The sequence below is a fragment of the Rhinichthys klamathensis genome, unplaced genomic scaffold (assembly GCF_029890125.1).
Source record: "Rhinichthys klamathensis goyatoka isolate OS25496 unplaced genomic scaffold, OSU_Roscu_1.1 h1tg000072l_1, whole genome shotgun sequence".
Lineage (NCBI taxonomy): Eukaryota > Metazoa > Chordata > Actinopteri > Cypriniformes > Leuciscidae > Rhinichthys > Rhinichthys klamathensis.
Genome location: NW_026606615.1, coordinates 2,266,684 through 2,282,766, shown reverse-complemented (window position 1 = coordinate 2,282,766; position 16,083 = coordinate 2,266,684). Strand labels below are relative to the sequence as shown.

General features: G+C 39.1%; 2 protein-coding genes across 2 annotated transcripts in view; both read left to right on the top strand.

Annotated features, from left to right (window-relative positions):
- The window catches only part of itga9 (integrin, alpha 9), a 91,789-nt gene extending 85,828 nt beyond the window's left edge, over positions 1 to 5,961 (top strand). The window contains exons 27-28 of the mRNA XM_056250663.1: positions 684 to 803; positions 5,338 to 5,961. Coding sequence (XP_056106638.1) covers positions 684 to 803; positions 5,338 to 5,436 — 219 coding nt within the window. The 3' untranslated portion in view covers positions 5,437 to 5,961. The remainder of the gene's footprint in view (positions 1 to 683; positions 804 to 5,337) is intronic.
- A 4,239-nt stretch (positions 5,962 to 10,200) lies between these two features.
- Positions 10,201 to 15,634, top strand: LOC130085042 (uncharacterized). The gene is made up of 6 exons (XM_056250594.1): positions 10,201 to 10,248; positions 11,115 to 14,384; positions 14,464 to 14,661; positions 14,736 to 14,908; positions 15,059 to 15,197; positions 15,410 to 15,634. The coding sequence occupies exons 1-6, from the start codon at positions 10,201 to 10,203 to the stop codon at positions 15,623 to 15,625; spliced, it is 4,044 nt and encodes a 1,347-aa protein (XP_056106569.1). The 3' UTR covers positions 15,626 to 15,634.
- The last annotated feature ends 449 nt before the right edge of the window (positions 15,635 to 16,083 follow it).

Sequence of the window (16,083 nt, the reverse complement as noted above, 5' to 3'; positions counted from 1 at the left end):
ACGTCTTTAACGCTCCGCTCAACGGTCGCATTAACGCTGTTAACTGTCGTAGCAATCTTTTTCCAAATTAAACATTACTTCTTGTTACTACATTCTCTGCTAAATTTCCCAAGTAAAATGTCCTTGTAACTGTTATACTCCTCCAACAAACACATATTTTCCGCTGGGGTAAACTGGTTGAATGCGCTTACTCGAATCCGCCATGTTTTTTGTTTTGAAAAGTGTCTTATTTTACCCAGAATGCATTGCAGTGTAGTCCTACTTAAGATAGTCAGAGTCTTAAGTGCTTTGTGCAACGGTCTGATTTAGATGTCTATCTGAAGTCTGACTATCTACTATATCTAAGCCGTAGTCAAAGTCTATCTTTGTGAAACCGGCCCCAGTTGTAAATAAATGATCTCTTACTGACATTCTACAATGATCTGGATGAAATGAAAACCTTCACGGATGTGTGTTTGATTGATTTGTTGACTTGAAATCTCATTTCCCTTTGATTGAGTCGATGCCTAATATACTGTAGACTCACAGACATTATAACATTCAGGAAATGACACACTGATTCATACAGTCTATAAAATCAGATCTTTGGTCCCACTGAGAATGACGTTCTCTAATATGTTTATTTAACTCTGAGGTTATGACGGGCTCTGCTGAATCTTGTGTGTGTGTTCACTCTCTTGCAGCTGGTGTTTGAGGCTCTTCACAGTCAGGAGCCCAGGGGTTACGTGGTGGGATGGATCATTGCCATCAGTCTGCTGGTTGGGATCCTCATCTTTCTGCTTCTCGCTGTGCTGCTCTGGAAGGTACCGCTTTACACAACACATGTTCCTGGATCAACATCCGTGTTGGTTCTGGAGAAAATATTCGAGGTTGCTGTTGGATATAGGGGCTTGAATAACATTCTTATCAGCCTAGCATTTCTCTCTGATTTTAGGAGTAGGTTAGGATTAGATTTAGGTTTGGCAGGAGTGCACCAAACTTTTAACATGTTAAGATATTTCACCACCCACTCTTTTTGGGAAATAATCATATTTTATGAGTTCCGGTCACTGTGCAAAGGAAGAAATAGGAGCCGTCCACATACTGTAAAACAGCGACTGTAAGACCAAGCAGAAGCATCTACTGTAGCAACCACTAGAACTGGGCAATGAATCCATATCACTATTTTTCTTTTCATTTGTAATAATATTTACTGTATTTTTGATTAAATAAATGCAGAATTGGTAGGCAGAAGAGACTTCTTTCAAAAATATTGAAACATTAAAAAAAACTAATTTTTGACAGGTAATGTAAGTTTTATGAATTTGTATTAAATCATAAAACACAGAATCCAGAAAAAATAAAACAAAATATGCAGAATTGGTGGGGGGGGATTAAACTCATTTCATTGGGCCCTAAATTAAAAGGTAGCTTACACAGAGGAGTTTACTTGTAAACAAACAAGTTATATTTACAGTCGACACAGAACTGAATCAGGTGAACAGTAATCGACTACTGTTACTGCACACTTATCTGCTATACGCCAAATCATTAATATTCATGAGCCACTCTGAAAAGCTTTATGATTCATGTACACCACACTTTTCAGATCGTTCCCAAGGCCTTGAGGATTGAGTTCAACAGCTTGAACAACATTATCAACCTGTCATTTCTCTTGATTTTAGGGTTATGCTGGGATTTAAGAGTGGTTTGTGATATAAACATTATTCCAGAAGATTGTGAACCATACACATGCTCATACTAGGTTTCTTCCCTCATTGGTCCAACACACAGAGACGTCCAGTCCAAGTGAGCTTGTTTGCTTGTCATGTTCACTTTGTCTTTTCACATGAGACCCAGTACAAATCAAAAGCCTGAAATGGTTGCTATTAGACAGCAGTTCGGTTCTTGCAAAGTAAATGTCAGCAGAGAATGTGACCCAACAGGTCACGGTGTGTTGAAAGAGTACAACCACCTGCTCATGTGCAGCGTCCCATTACAGTTAAATTAGCTCTGGGTTGCTTTTAATATCCTCTGACAAAAAAAGGCACAGTAAAACGGATGTGGATGATCTGTTTTTTGTTTGAAGTACAGTAACAAATCTTAGATAATGAAACCTCAGTGAAATGATGCAGTGCATGCATGACGACTTGGATTATAATTAGTGCATTGATGGTCTTGGTACTTTAGATTCAGTTTCAGTTTCAACTATATTGCCATTGTACAAAGTAAAAGTACAGAGCCACTTTAGTTTGGAAATATACTTCCCTCAGCTAGACTTTGCGGGAGTCATGTAGAGGGTCACATGTCCCTTAAACCCTCATTCACACACTACTGTTGTTTTTCTTGGCCCGAGGGGTCAATAGAGAGCTTTAGACCGACCGTAAAGTGAACAAAACACAGCGCTGACAATAATTTACACGTACACATAAAAGTGAATCGAACGGATTTCAAGGCATCTCGAACAAGACCTTCTTTTCTTTTCCACTCCATTACTTTCCAGCGGGAATACTAAAGCAAATCCTGGAATGTTGGTGTAGGGATACTTTCCCCCCCAAATCCCAAAACTGCCAGAGTAAACCTCCTCAACATGAGCTGCACATGTCCAGCTACTCCAGCTTCAGGAAATGCCTGGAGAGAGCCGAGGTCTGAATCAATAAACCGCATTCAAACAAAGACAAACCTGTTGAGTCACAGGAAGAGGAACAGCACATTTCCTTAACAGTAGCGCTATCTGTGTCGCCCATCCCACTATTTATCTGACTCCCAGCCGCTTCGTTGGCTCGAACTACGCAAAGAGATAGTTCACTCAAAATGACATCATTTACTCTCTTGTTGCTCAGAATCTGTGATTTTTTTTCTTTCTTCTGAGAAACCCAAAGGAGTTTGCCATACAATAAATTGCACCATATTCCTCTGTGTATATATATACACACACAGTTACAATCGAAATTATTTTTTAAATCAGGTTTATTGGCAAAAATAACAGACTTTCAGCTGTTTACAATGAACAAATCAAACAAAAGTAAATTGAAATAGCTAAATGTTTCAAGTGGTTTCCCCAAATTTAACTGAAAATTCAACTTTTAATGACTTCTGCTGTTTCAAAATTATTCAACCCCCTGAATAAAATCCTTCACAACAGCACAAATCTGCAAAAAAGGTGTTGTCTCAAGCACACCTGATGCAACTAATGAAGGGCTTCATTAGTTGTACCAGGTGTGCTTGAGCTAGAACACACTAAATGGAAGTCAAAAGAATGGTCCAAAACTTTAAGAGAAGATTTCATCGCTCTTCACAAACAAGGAACAGGATAAGATAGCGAAGGCACTAAATGTTCCTAGAGACACCGTTGGAAGCATAGTTTGCAAGTTCTAAGTTAAGGGAACAGTGGTTACACTACCTGGACGGGGTAGAAAAGGGCAGCCATCAACGGCAAGACTTGGTGGCCACACTCACTGAGGTTTCAGCTGCACAGTAAGGCGTGTAGTAAACGCATGTCAGAACTCCAAGACGTACACCACTACTGACCCAAAAGCACATAAAACGTCGGCTCCAATTTGCTCAAAATCATATTAATAAGCCACAGAAGTTTTGCGATTCTGTTCTGTGGAGAGATGAAACAAAACTGGAACTTTTCGTCCCTATGGATCAGCGGTATGTCTGGAGGAAGAAGAATGACGCATATTTTGAAATGGACACTGTCTACAGTTAAGCATGGTGGGACTCAGTGATGCTCTGCGGCTGATTTACATCCTCTGGCACTGGAAACCTGCAGCTTGTGGAAGGCAAGATGGATTTATTGAAGTATCAGGAAATCCTAGAAGAAAACTTCATGCCGTCAGTGAGGAAGCTGAAGCTTGAGCGTCATTGGAGCTTCCAACAGGACACTGATCCCAAGCATAACTCAAATTCCACCAAGGCTTGGTTTCAGAAGAAGTCCTGGAAGATTATAGTGGCCATGGCCATCACAGTCACCTGACTTCAAATCCCACCAGAGACTTTCTATGGGGTTTAAGGCGGGTGTTGCAGCACACAACCCCAAGAATATGACTGAACTGGAGGCCATTGCTCATGAGGAATGGGCTAAGATTCCCCAGAAACGCTGCCAGAAGCTGGTGTCTGGTTAAACATCTTGTTTGCAGCAGGTCATAACAGCCTAAAGGTGTTCTACTAAGTACTGAAGAGGCTTGCCATGAAGGGGTTGAAATTTTTTGAAACTGGAGAAGTCATTAAAAGTTGCATTTTCAGTTGAATTTGGGGGAACCACATTTGTTGTGTTGAGATATTTAAATTACTTTTGTTTGATTTGTTCACTGCAAGCAGCTGAAAGTCTGTAAATCTTGCCAAAAAACCTGATTTGCAATGGGGGTTGAATAATTTCAATTGCAACTGTATATATATACATATCCATTTAAAAACTTCCCCTCTGCTGTTGCTCAAATTTCATTAGCAATTCAAAATATTCATGTGTACACATTCAATCCAGGCATTGATGACACCTAATACCATTACTAATATACATTTATAGGATGTATAAATATTTTTGGATACCTATATGATAAAGCATTCCTCTTACAGTTTGAATATCATCAGTCATTAGGGATTTCATAATGAAACCTTATGTTAGATCAAGGCCTTCAAAATGTGTGGTATTTTCATAGACTATATTTAATTTGATTAAATACATATTTCCATCCCCTTTCCTCTGACAGCAGGATTGCATTAGGTTGAGTGTATCTGACCTGCCAGTTAAAATAAGTAGTTATCCTTACTTTTTCTACTATCGATCAAAAGTTTGGGGTCGGTAATATTTGTAATGTTTTTGTAAGAAGTCTCTTCTGCTCGCCAAGGCTGCGTTTATTTGAACAAATACACAGTAAAATTGTGAAATATTATTACAATTTAAAATTGTGCTTTCTATTTAAATATGTTAAAGTGTAATTTATTCCTGTGATCAAAGCTGTATTTTCAGCATCATTACTCCAGTCTTCAGAGTCACATGATCCTTCAGAAATCACTCTAATATGATGATTTGATGCTCGTGAAACATTTCTGATTATTATCAATGTTGAAAACTGTTGTGCTGCTTCATATTTTTATGGAAACTGACATTTTTCAGAATTCTTTAATGAATAGAACAGCATTTAATTAAAATAGAAATCTTCTGTAACATTATAAATGTTTTTACTGATTCGTTTAATGCATCCTTGCTGAATAAAAGTATGAATGTTTTTACACTATTGAAAGGTAGTGTATTAGCATGATTTTTCTTGGGAAACGGGGTGTAATGTTGTCTGTACATCTGTCCACTGTCACTCCCTGAATCTTGCTGACACCATTATTTTTGTTTTGCAGATGGGATTCTTCAGGAGGCATTACAGAGAAATCATAGAGGCGGAAAAGAACAGGAAGGACAGCGATGAAAGCTGGGATTGGGTCCAGAAGAGCCAATGAGAGCTTGGATTGGGTTCAGAAAATCCAATAAGCTGCTACCTTCATCACGGCTCTCTCCTTAAACCCTCCAGCCTTCCATATGTGGAAGAAAAGAGTATTCTCCAGATTTTTCGGAGGTTTGACACTTTTTTTCATTGGTGATGGTGATCTAGCTGACGTTTAAGGTGACCGTGTGGCCTGCCAGAAAACACTCGCAGTGGAATACCATTGATCCCAATGGGACAGGCCTCTTGAAGAGACGGAAAGAGAGACTTCCTGAAAAGGAATGTGGATATTGTGTCAATACTAGCAGACAATTACAACCCTCAGGGCGCTGTTGAAAAGCAGAAAATCTATTTTTTATAAAATGTATTCCATACTATATAGAAGAGATCTTCAAGAGTTGTTTTTAAAGCACTGATGACTGACACATGCCAAAGAGATGATGTTATTCCTACACAGTGTTTGGGGAGACCTTGAAGATGGATTGTATCTCTTTATCCCCTCAAGTTTTCATTTACAGAGAATACATAGCAAACGTTTGTGTCCTTCATTCGGACAACTCTCGAGCTACTAAATGTCATGAACAAACGAGAATGAACCGTTATCCCAAACATTTATCAAACAAACTGCATTGCAACTGCTCGAGTTGTTCATTTCAGTCCAGCTGTGCTAAAAAACTGACAGAGAAAAGCATCTATGTTCTCAGCTCAAACACGTTTTGTTCATGATATGTGAAATTCACAGCTTAGAGCATTGCTTGTTCTGCACTGGATATTGACCCCACTGAAAGATGCATGATATTCCAAAGGAGAAGTCTTCATAATCTTTCACCAAAATATATTGTCTTATTTTCCAACATAAAAACTTTTCATTATCTAATCAATTCTTAATGGGTGCAATGAATCAAATCCCGCCCTACAAATTCTCCTCATTGAATCCTTTTTCACTCACAATGTCGCAATTCTTTGATTTAAGATCTCAAGATAAAAACAAGTCATGAATTACAATTCTACTGCAAGTATAAAAATATTCTTTTTGGACTTGCAGCATGTTCTGTGTTGTTCTTCTACAGTCAATCTAACACCATAGAGTATGTGTCTCCTGCTTTTTAACAAATCCCACGACAAGTTTTTTGACGTTCAGACTACACGTGTTTTAACCATGTAGGACCTGCAGTGTGTAATGGCCTAAAAATAGGTGGGAATGTGCAGTACTTCATCACTGGGCACAAACTCGTACTTTGGAGCTTATGAGAACAGCTTGTTTGGACTTCACTTTACATGAGCTGTTCGCTGTCAGACTTCACATCCATTCTGCCTTTAACCGCTCAAACAAAGCTTGTTACCAATGCAGAAACGGCACGGAGCCCAAATAAGTTTGATAGCTTTTTAATATAGAGATTTTAAAATATCTCATCTGAAAGACAAAAATGGAGCTGATGTTGTTTTTAGACGTTCATTGAATTTGATTGCTTGTTTAGTCACATTTTCCATTACCCTTTCATTTCAGAGGGTTACTTTGAAAGTAAATGTTTACCAAATGATCAATAGCTTTGCAATTGGATGTCAAATGATCTCTGGAAAATTTTCAAATATATATATATCACCATGGCATGGCACAAACACGTCTGCATTTCATGTCCGGCCCAACACCAGCTTCTTGCATCGGTGTGTTTCAGAGAGACACATACTTGACATTGTAAGTGTGTAACATAACTGTGAGTGTTGTTGCCATTATCACCTATTTTGAGCATTTTAGAATAAACTACTGTCACTGAATTTCAGTTTTATAGATGTATTGAGAAATATGTTTGTTGTACAAGCTCAAGCTGTATATTTATCTACTGAAACTGCCATTTTAAAATTAAAAATCACAAACAGATGTTTCGTCTCTGTTTTGTTTCGGTGCCACCCAAAATATTTGGTGTAGCTTGTAGCGCTGAGGCCCTCTAGTGTAAAACTAGCGTACTGTTTACACTTCACTGCAGTGTTCAATGTCTGCTATATTTGACTAACTTATGAACAAATTCATTATACAATGATATGCTTTATAAAAAATAAAAGTAATATGCTTGAGTAGTAGGAATTTAGCAAATGGCGTCTGGTTATCATCTTACAAATGTTTAAAAACGTCTCTTTTGAATTTTAGGCGAATTTTGTTTTAAATGACTTAGTTTTAGCAATGCAATCAAATGATGAGTCGGGATGTTGAAAATCACAGTTTATATAGAATGGTTAATTCATACTGGAATACAGTATCACAGTTTGTTTTTATTATATATTTTGTATTCGAAGGATTGCTATATAGAGTGATGGATGGAATTACAAGTTTGCATCAAGTACTCAAATTGTTCTCGGCATCTGTTTAGACATTTAAACAAATGCAACTGCACAGAAATTAAAGTATTGATTGTTTTAGTTGTACTTGTTGTTATATAATTACACTAGCTCTTTATCTCACTTTTGGGATAAATGACTGTTACCATGGGACATCCGAGAGCCAAACACACAGTGCTGCAACACTGCATTATTCATTAGCTCGTTCATTGTGTGACAGGCAGAGCACTTGCATGGAGCTACTACACCACCAGGTATGCTTATTTTAATATATCCATAAGCATAGAAGAGACAATGTCAGTATCTGAAATTGTTTGACCTGATATCCCAGTCTCAGAGTAGCACATGTAATGTTTTGTTCCTCCTCAAGTAATGCATTTATATAGACAAGTGTGATAAAGTGCTTATTTCTTGTGCTAGAGGAATGACATCTGTACTGGAGGATGGCTTGATAAAAACGAGCTCAATAGAGCGGGTTGCGGCTCCTCTGTCCTCTCACCTGTGTCACCTCATCCTGCTGTGCGGGAGCGAGACTGAACTCCTCGAGTTCGTCCCACTGGAAGCTGCCGCTAAAGCCGTGGCCAAAGCGTCCAAAAACATGGCAGCTGTAGCAACGAGGTCAGTTGCATGCATTTTTTTTTTCTAACGGGGTAGATGTTGAAGCATATAAATATTTACATTATCAAATTTCCCTCAGGCAATCTTCTACCTGAATGTTCCATATAATGTGATAATATAATTTAAATCTATAAAAAAAAAACTTAATCTGTTTCTTCTGCACATTCATTCCATTTTTCATTTGCACATTCTACACTTCCATTTTGCACATACATCTATATGTTATTCTATCTATATATATATATCAATATTTTTTTATTATTGTATGAATTGTATTTAAATGTAATCTAAATTACATTTAATTTAGTTTAAATGTACTGCTTTTTTTATTATAATATTATATTTCTTTTTTTCTGCCCTGAAAGCTCGTCACAGTGTGTGTTTTCCTTGTGTGTGTGTGTGTGTGTGTGTGTGTGTGTGTGTGTGTGTGTGTGTGTGTGTGTGTGTGTGTGTGTGTGTGTGTGTGTGTGTGTGTGTGTGTGTGTGTGTGTGTGGACATACATGGCATTCATTTTCTGATTCTGAAATGTTGCCTTATGAAAACAAAAGTGGGGTAATTACTATGGTACATGAAAAAAAAAAAAAAAAAAATCACTATATATATATACAAAAAAAAAACATTAGCTTGGTACCATGTGTGGGGAAAAAACAAGAAAATACCATGCTACTTTTTTGTTCTATGGTATACCGGGACCACAGAGGATTGATATTCACGTTATTACCTCATATCCTTGCATTCAGGCTAGTGGCAGACACTGAAGACGAGATCCTGAAGATGGAGATGGATCCACTTGTGGAATCCCTGACTGTTTCAGGTCAACATGTGCTCCTGGCCACCCAAAAGCTCAGCATACAACCAGAGGTCATGGAGCACAGAGAAGAACTCATCGAAGCCACTCAAAACGTGCTGTTAGGTGTGGTCAAGGTAACATCTTTTGTGCTGTAAAGAAAAATAACTGATTTTCATAACTGAGTTATGGGTCGTGTACTGTGCTGTAGGCTCTAGACCTCAGTGTTTACTTTCTTTAGTCCTTGATCAAACTCACCTGTCTGCAGTGTTGGGTAAGTTACTCTAAAAAAGTAATTAATTACTAGTTACTAATTACCTCTTCAACAGTGTAATTAGATTACTGTACTAATTATTCTTTCGAAAAAGTATTGAATTACTTTTAATTACAAATTACTTTCTAAATCCCATATCAACCTTAACCAGCTGAATAATACAAGAATAGACATGAAACTGTTTTAATTCTTTCAAATAAATACTATTAAATTGTTTGGTCAGTTTAAGGATAATTCATGCAATTTTAAAGGAGAAGGTTACATAATAAACATACTTTTTAACATCAGACAATACATTTTGATGTTTAAACCCACTATTGTTTTATATAGAATTGTTCTAGTTAATACCAGTCTGATCTCATGACATTTCATACTTATTTTACAAGGTGGCTAATTCGTACGAATTTGTACGAGTGAGGTCGTACGATTTACCCACCTCATAAAATGCATACGAATTGCTGTGAGATCGGATTGGTCTATACACAGTATTTAGCTCAATTACATCAGAAGTAACTGTAATTAAATTACAGAAAAATTAAGAGTAATCCCTTACTTTACTTTTTGCGAGGGAAATTTATTCAATTACAGTAATTAATTACTTAGTAATTAGTTACACCCAACACTGCCTGCCTGTAACTTTCTATTAATCCTGAAGACTTTTGCTGTGCCTGAAATCGCCCCCTATACCCTTAAATAGGGACAAACCTTTGTAGTGGTGACCATAGTGGAAGATGGCCCTGTCACAAATGAGACCTAAAATGACTAAATGGGACGGTCTCATGGACTTAACGGATACGCGCACTCGGCAGCCGTTGTAAGTCCACAAGACCGAAAGTGCATATGAGGTGTGCCATTTGGGACAGGGCCATTATCGAGTGCACTCATTTAATCCCACAATGCACCGCAATAACGAGTGTTCAACTGAAGTACGCTCAACAACTAGAGAATACCCATAATGCACCGTGAGAGTCGTGTGCTAAATTAATTACCACGTCTGACCAGAAGATGGCACCGCAGTTGAATCATCCATCCATTTTCCAAACCGCTGGTCCAATGTGGCTACAGTGTAATATCATACAGGTATAAAGTCCTTTTTAACTGATTATTTTATTGTTAAATTAAGGTTTATTCATAGTTTCCATGACAGAGTTCAAGATAAATCTTTCCATCTTACTACTGGAGCTGCCAGTTTGTTGTTTCAAGTGATTATTAAACAGCAAGCAGAATCTATGCAAAAGTGGAACTCAGTGTCCGAATTTACTCACTCGTTTTCATTCACTCCCTCAAGTCAACTATATTAGTGAAGTAATGTAGGGAATAGTAAATGAGGGAATAGGGGGCGATTTTGCACACAGCCATTGTTTAGCTTATTCATGTGTGTTTGATTAGGGTTGGAGGAAGGAAAGTGAACCTTGAGGGCCAGAGTTAGGAGCCCTAGCCTACATGTTTGGGTCCAGACAGTAATTCTTATTCTGTGAAACGACCTGCAAAATTCACATGGGGAATTCATAGTTTATTTAGAGTTGTGCTGCAACCCTAGCCGTAAATCTATCCCTAACCCTTAAACATGAACTTTCAATCAAAATCTTTCGAGTTTTGCAGAAAAAGGTTTACCATCTAAACACAATCGGCTTTTACATGATTGAAATGCCCCCTATTTCAATTGTTTTTGACTTATAGATCCTCCTAGTTGAAGATGATGCAACTATAAGGAAGATCACAGCAGCTGCTGACTGGCTTCTGCTGTGTCTTTCTCAAGTTGGAGCTGCGGCGAACATCTCGTCCTTATTAAAAGCATTTCAAGTATACTCGAAGGCAATGCTGTTTCTTCACAAATTAGTGGTGGAAAGAATTCAGGAACTGCGTGACGGCAAACAGCAAGAGTATTTGAGGGCTTCTCTGGAAACCCTGAAAAAATGTGTTTCCATGCTGCACACTGCCATGTACACGACCATCAAACATCCAAACAGCGAAGAGGCTCAGGGTGCAAAGCAGTACATCTTAAACCAGGTGGATTCAACTGTAACTCACATCATAACCACACTCAAGAGCAACTGTGAACCAGCTTTGACGGGTTCATGTGGATACTACACTGGAGTACAGAACAAGATACTAAGACTGCTGTCTGACCCTGCTTCTGTTAAAGATGGTGGGTTTGATGTTATGCTTCATGACCTAGTGTTTCACAGCATGGCGGTAGCAAACACGTCTCGGAGGGATATTCAGTTTGAGGTTGCTGCACACTCCAAGCAAGTCCTTCAGCTCTGGTCAGAGATGTCACAACACATGAAATGCTGTGATGATCAACAGCTTGCAAAATCATGTGCTTCCCTATTGCAGCAAATCCACAAACTTGAAGATGCTGTGGTAAAAGCCACCCAGTTGCAAGTAATGAACATATTTGTCACAAGTTCAACTCCCTTGGAACAGTTGGTGCACACCGTAGGCTATACTTTCCAGGATGAGCAAGATGATGATGATGGGTTGGATGTGGAAACACTTTGTGTGCAATTGGAATCCTTCACGGCTCATGCTGACAAAATATCAGAGGTGGCTGGCTTCATCTCAGCTTTAGCGTGTGATGAAAAGAGTCTTGAGGGTGTAGAGAACTCAAGGGGATGCATTATGAGACTGAAACATGCAATTGCAGCACTTGTGCAAAATTTTGAGGAGGACAAGGTGCGTTCAGGTGAAGCTCTGGAAAAACTAAAAGAGATGCATCAGAGATGGTCAGAGGAGATGGAGCAGCTCTTGCATGCTTGTAGTAGCATTATAAACGTGAAGGACTTTGTCTGTGTTGCTTTGCAGGAGATGGAGAGCAACTTCAAGGGGTGCATTGAGGCACATAAAGATGAGGATGCACAGTTTCTCACAAAACAGGCAAGCATGCTCATTGGCCATATGAGCTTGGTTATCCAGCTCGTGAGAAGACATGTCAGTAGGAGTGACAATCCAATCTACCGTAATGGACTCCTGGTTCTGATAAAGCAAGCAGAAGGATCTGCAGCTGAAGTTGCAAGCTGTGTCACTGATATATATTCTCAAACCAGTCTTAGCAACGAGGCTTTCTCATTGCTTTCTACTAGTGTCTCAACAGCTTTAAAACACTTTGACATTCTACGTGAAGGACTTGATGGTTTGCAGCATCCACATCTTCTCAGCCCACTTCGGGAGGGGGCCCGCCAGTCTGCTGGGGCTGTACCATGTACTACGCCCGTTTCAGAACACGAAAGCTTAACTGCAGACTCTGATAAAACTGAATCTTTAGTGCAAAGTTCCACTAGTGAAGAAATTCCATGTCAGCTTGAAGTTGGTTTGGAGAATCAGGCTGTTCAAATAATAGACCATGTTGTGTCAATCGCAGAAGAAGCATCGATTGCACCTGTCGTGGAATCTAAAGCTGTTGTACAGCTCCATAATATTGAGATGTTGCCTCTTTTGTGTGAAGTTGTCTGCATGACCAAAGGTAAAGATGTAGAGGCTCTCAACATGGCTTGCACTGGAGTTCTAGGACTCTCAAATAGCTATGCCCAAGCTACAAGAGAAGCCATCAGTGTCATAGACGCAGCTGATAATGATGAGGTGGAAAGTCTGCGGTCCAAACTCGTGTCATTGACACCCTTGCTAGTTCAGACAGCGCAGGAAACAGCCATGAGCTCAGCCATGGGTACAGATAGCATTTATAAGCACAGTACGCAATTCTCTGACCTCATAAAAAATGTGCGGAAGATATTGCTGCCAGTGGCTGGGATGTGGTACCATGCTGTATCCTCCATGTTCCAAAACTATGTACCAAATATGTTGGAGTCCATCACGCAGGAACTCACTGAGGTCATGTGTTTATGTGCAGATGCTGTGCAACTTGTGACATCAGCAGATATAAAGTTGATAGGTGGTGGGTGTCATGAGAGTATAGGGTCTTTGCAGAGCAAGCTCCAAAAAGCTCAAACCAACACCAAGAATCTCACAGACATAGTGGGTTCAAGACCAACTCGAACTGATGAGCTTGATGGTCACTGCATGCTTTGGGCCTTGTCTGTCCAAGTACTGTTGAACTCATTGGATAAGATGTTGGGAACTACTACTACTGATGGTAAGGGGCACCTAATTACACATCAAATGACACCCAAGAAATGGTTGGCAGTTTTGTCCGAGAACTCACTTCGTATACAAGAAGCCGCAAGATTGTCTTCTCTGAACTGTCGAGACACCTATAAAGTAAAGCTGCTAGGAGAGCTACAAGAAGACGTGAAGACGCTGATGGACTCCTACCTACAGGCTGCGGAAGGGGTTAGTACGGTGTCCCTCTCAAGTGTCCTGATGCTGGCAAAGTCAGAGTTGCTTCAGAGACAGCTTCAGATTAAAATGAAAGCACTGTCTTGTCTTTTGAGCAAAGTTAACCAAGATTATGTGATGGCGATTCAAAATACTATTGCTTTGGCATGGTCGGTCCAAACAAAAGACAGTAACATGGAAACTGAAGATAAACTTGCACAATTTGAAAGTGCTGCAGAATTGCTTTTGCAGAATGTTGAAAGCGCCGTAGAGTCCATCCAGGACTGTTTCAACTTCATTAGAGACCCAAAGGAAAGGTCCAATCTGAGATTCATTAATGACCACTTGACATTTCAGATGTCAGACATTGTGAGTAGAGCCAGATTAATAGCAGAGTCGCAAACTCTTGGAGACACACTCACTCTTGATGTTCAGTCACAGTGCTGGTCAGCAAAGGCACATTACCTTGTTGAAGAACTCAGTAAAGTAGATGGAATTCTTGTGGTCACAAAGGAACAGATCAAGTGTGGCTTGCAGGGCAAAGAGTCTAGTGGATTTGTCATGTCCCAGACACAAAAGGCAACACTACATCCTATTTCCACAAATACTCAAGTTCCTATTAAAAGCAAACCAAGTACCAGTGTCCCAGATGTGTCCAATCAGGAACCAAAGAAGGTAACACAATTGTTTATGAATCATGTTATTGTACAAGAATTTAGACTAAGCCATGTAAAATATAATTTATCTACCCTAGGAAGAGACATCCCAGAGGAGCCCAAGAGGTCCTGTGTTCACCTTAGTGGGTACAACTCTCTCTTACACGTCTCTCTTTCTGAAATGGGAGACTGAGAAGTGGGACGACAAGGGTAACCAGATTGTCAAGGTGACAAAAGAAATGGCAGATAAACTCTATCACATGGCCCAGTACCTAAAGAAGAAAGGGCCAATCCAGGTCAGAAACTTTTAAAGTTTTGTTTTGAACAAAGGTTATGTTCCCATATTGACAAAAGTTTGTTTCACCTGTAGACTAAAGATGCTTTTGTAACATCTGCTAAAGATCTCGTCTCAAGTGGCCAGTCGATCACCCAGTTTGTGCGTGTCATAGCGGACCACTGTTTGGACAAGCATTGCACAGATGAGCTCTGTGTCATTGCAGAGCAGATTCTTACCATTTCCAACCAACTTACCATCATATCTAGGTGAGAGATAATCAATAGCATATTAATCTCCCTGAATCCCAACAAATCTGGTTGAAGGTCTTTCTTCTCTACATCACTGACAAATTCAATCTTGTTTAAACGACAATATTACCAATAAATTAAACGTGCAAAAATCTCATGTGACCCAAGGGGTGCATGGTGTCTCTCCAGTGTTAATGCAGTTACTCCTGGGTGCAAATCATCAGATGAGATCCTGGTGAAGAACGCACAGAATCTACTCCAGACAGTTATCCAAGGAGTACGAGCTGCAGAAACTGCTTGCATCAGGGTAAGAGAAGTTGAAAAAGCTTTACTCCAAAATAAGATTTAGGGAGCAAACGGTTCACTGTGGTGAACATACAAGGCAAAAAGGAAACCAAAGTCTGGTCCATAACACCAGGGAATGAGTCAAAAGTAGTGGTGTCTATCTTCTCTTGTATGTCATCTGGCATGATCAACTTTGATGTTTTCAATTTTAAATGGCTCTATCTGCTTTTACAGGGTTTGAAACAACCTGAGCCAAACTCTGAAGCAGCAAAAGCAGCAGCTTTCTGTTTCCAGTGGAAAAAGAGTCTCCTTATCCATCGAGCTCAAGAACAGCTCAACCCTGAAACCGATGATTTGGGGCTACGTAGGACCTCCCAGCATTCAGCGGCTCCCAGCCTCGCTCCACCCATCAATGTGTTAGAGAATTACAAACGAGTAAACATGAAATAAACTGTTTTTTTATTTTTGCCTGTAACTTTTGGTTTTATTCTGTTGTTACTGTATAGTGAGAAACCATAAAAGAGCCTGCACACAATCTGCTGTGTGATTTTCAAAAAGAAATGTATTCAGAGGCCATAAAAATAACATAACAAAATGTGCATAATGCAAAGTCTAAATAGAAATTGCATGCCTGATCACATTTATAAATCATTTACCACAATACTTATAAAAAAACAACTTATATGTTCAGACATTTATATATCATAAAATTAATGTGTAGAAAAAAAAACATAAATACAAAAAATATTAACTTATATTCCTGAAATCTAAAGGAAGAAAAATATGTTGAAGAGGTATACATATTTACGCATTCAATAATTGCGAAGAATGTAATCTTACATTAGGAATGTTCTTTTTTAACACAGTCTAATTGTTTTATAATATATGTTTAAATTACAAACATTTTT

Excerpts from the sequence above, each read along its gene's own strand:
- LOC130085042 (XM_056250594.1), top strand. The coding sequence starts at position 10,201 with ATGGGACGGTCTCATGGACTTAACGGATACGCGCACTCGGCAGCCGTT. Across the intron at positions 10,249-11,114 it reads ACGCGCACTCGGCAGCCGTT|ATCCTCCTAGTTGAAGATGA; the intron begins GTAAGTCCACAA and ends TTTGACTTATAG. Across the intron at positions 15,198-15,409 it reads CAGAAACTGCTTGCATCAGG|GGTTTGAAACAACCTGAGCC; the intron begins GTAAGAGAAGTT and ends CTGCTTTTACAG.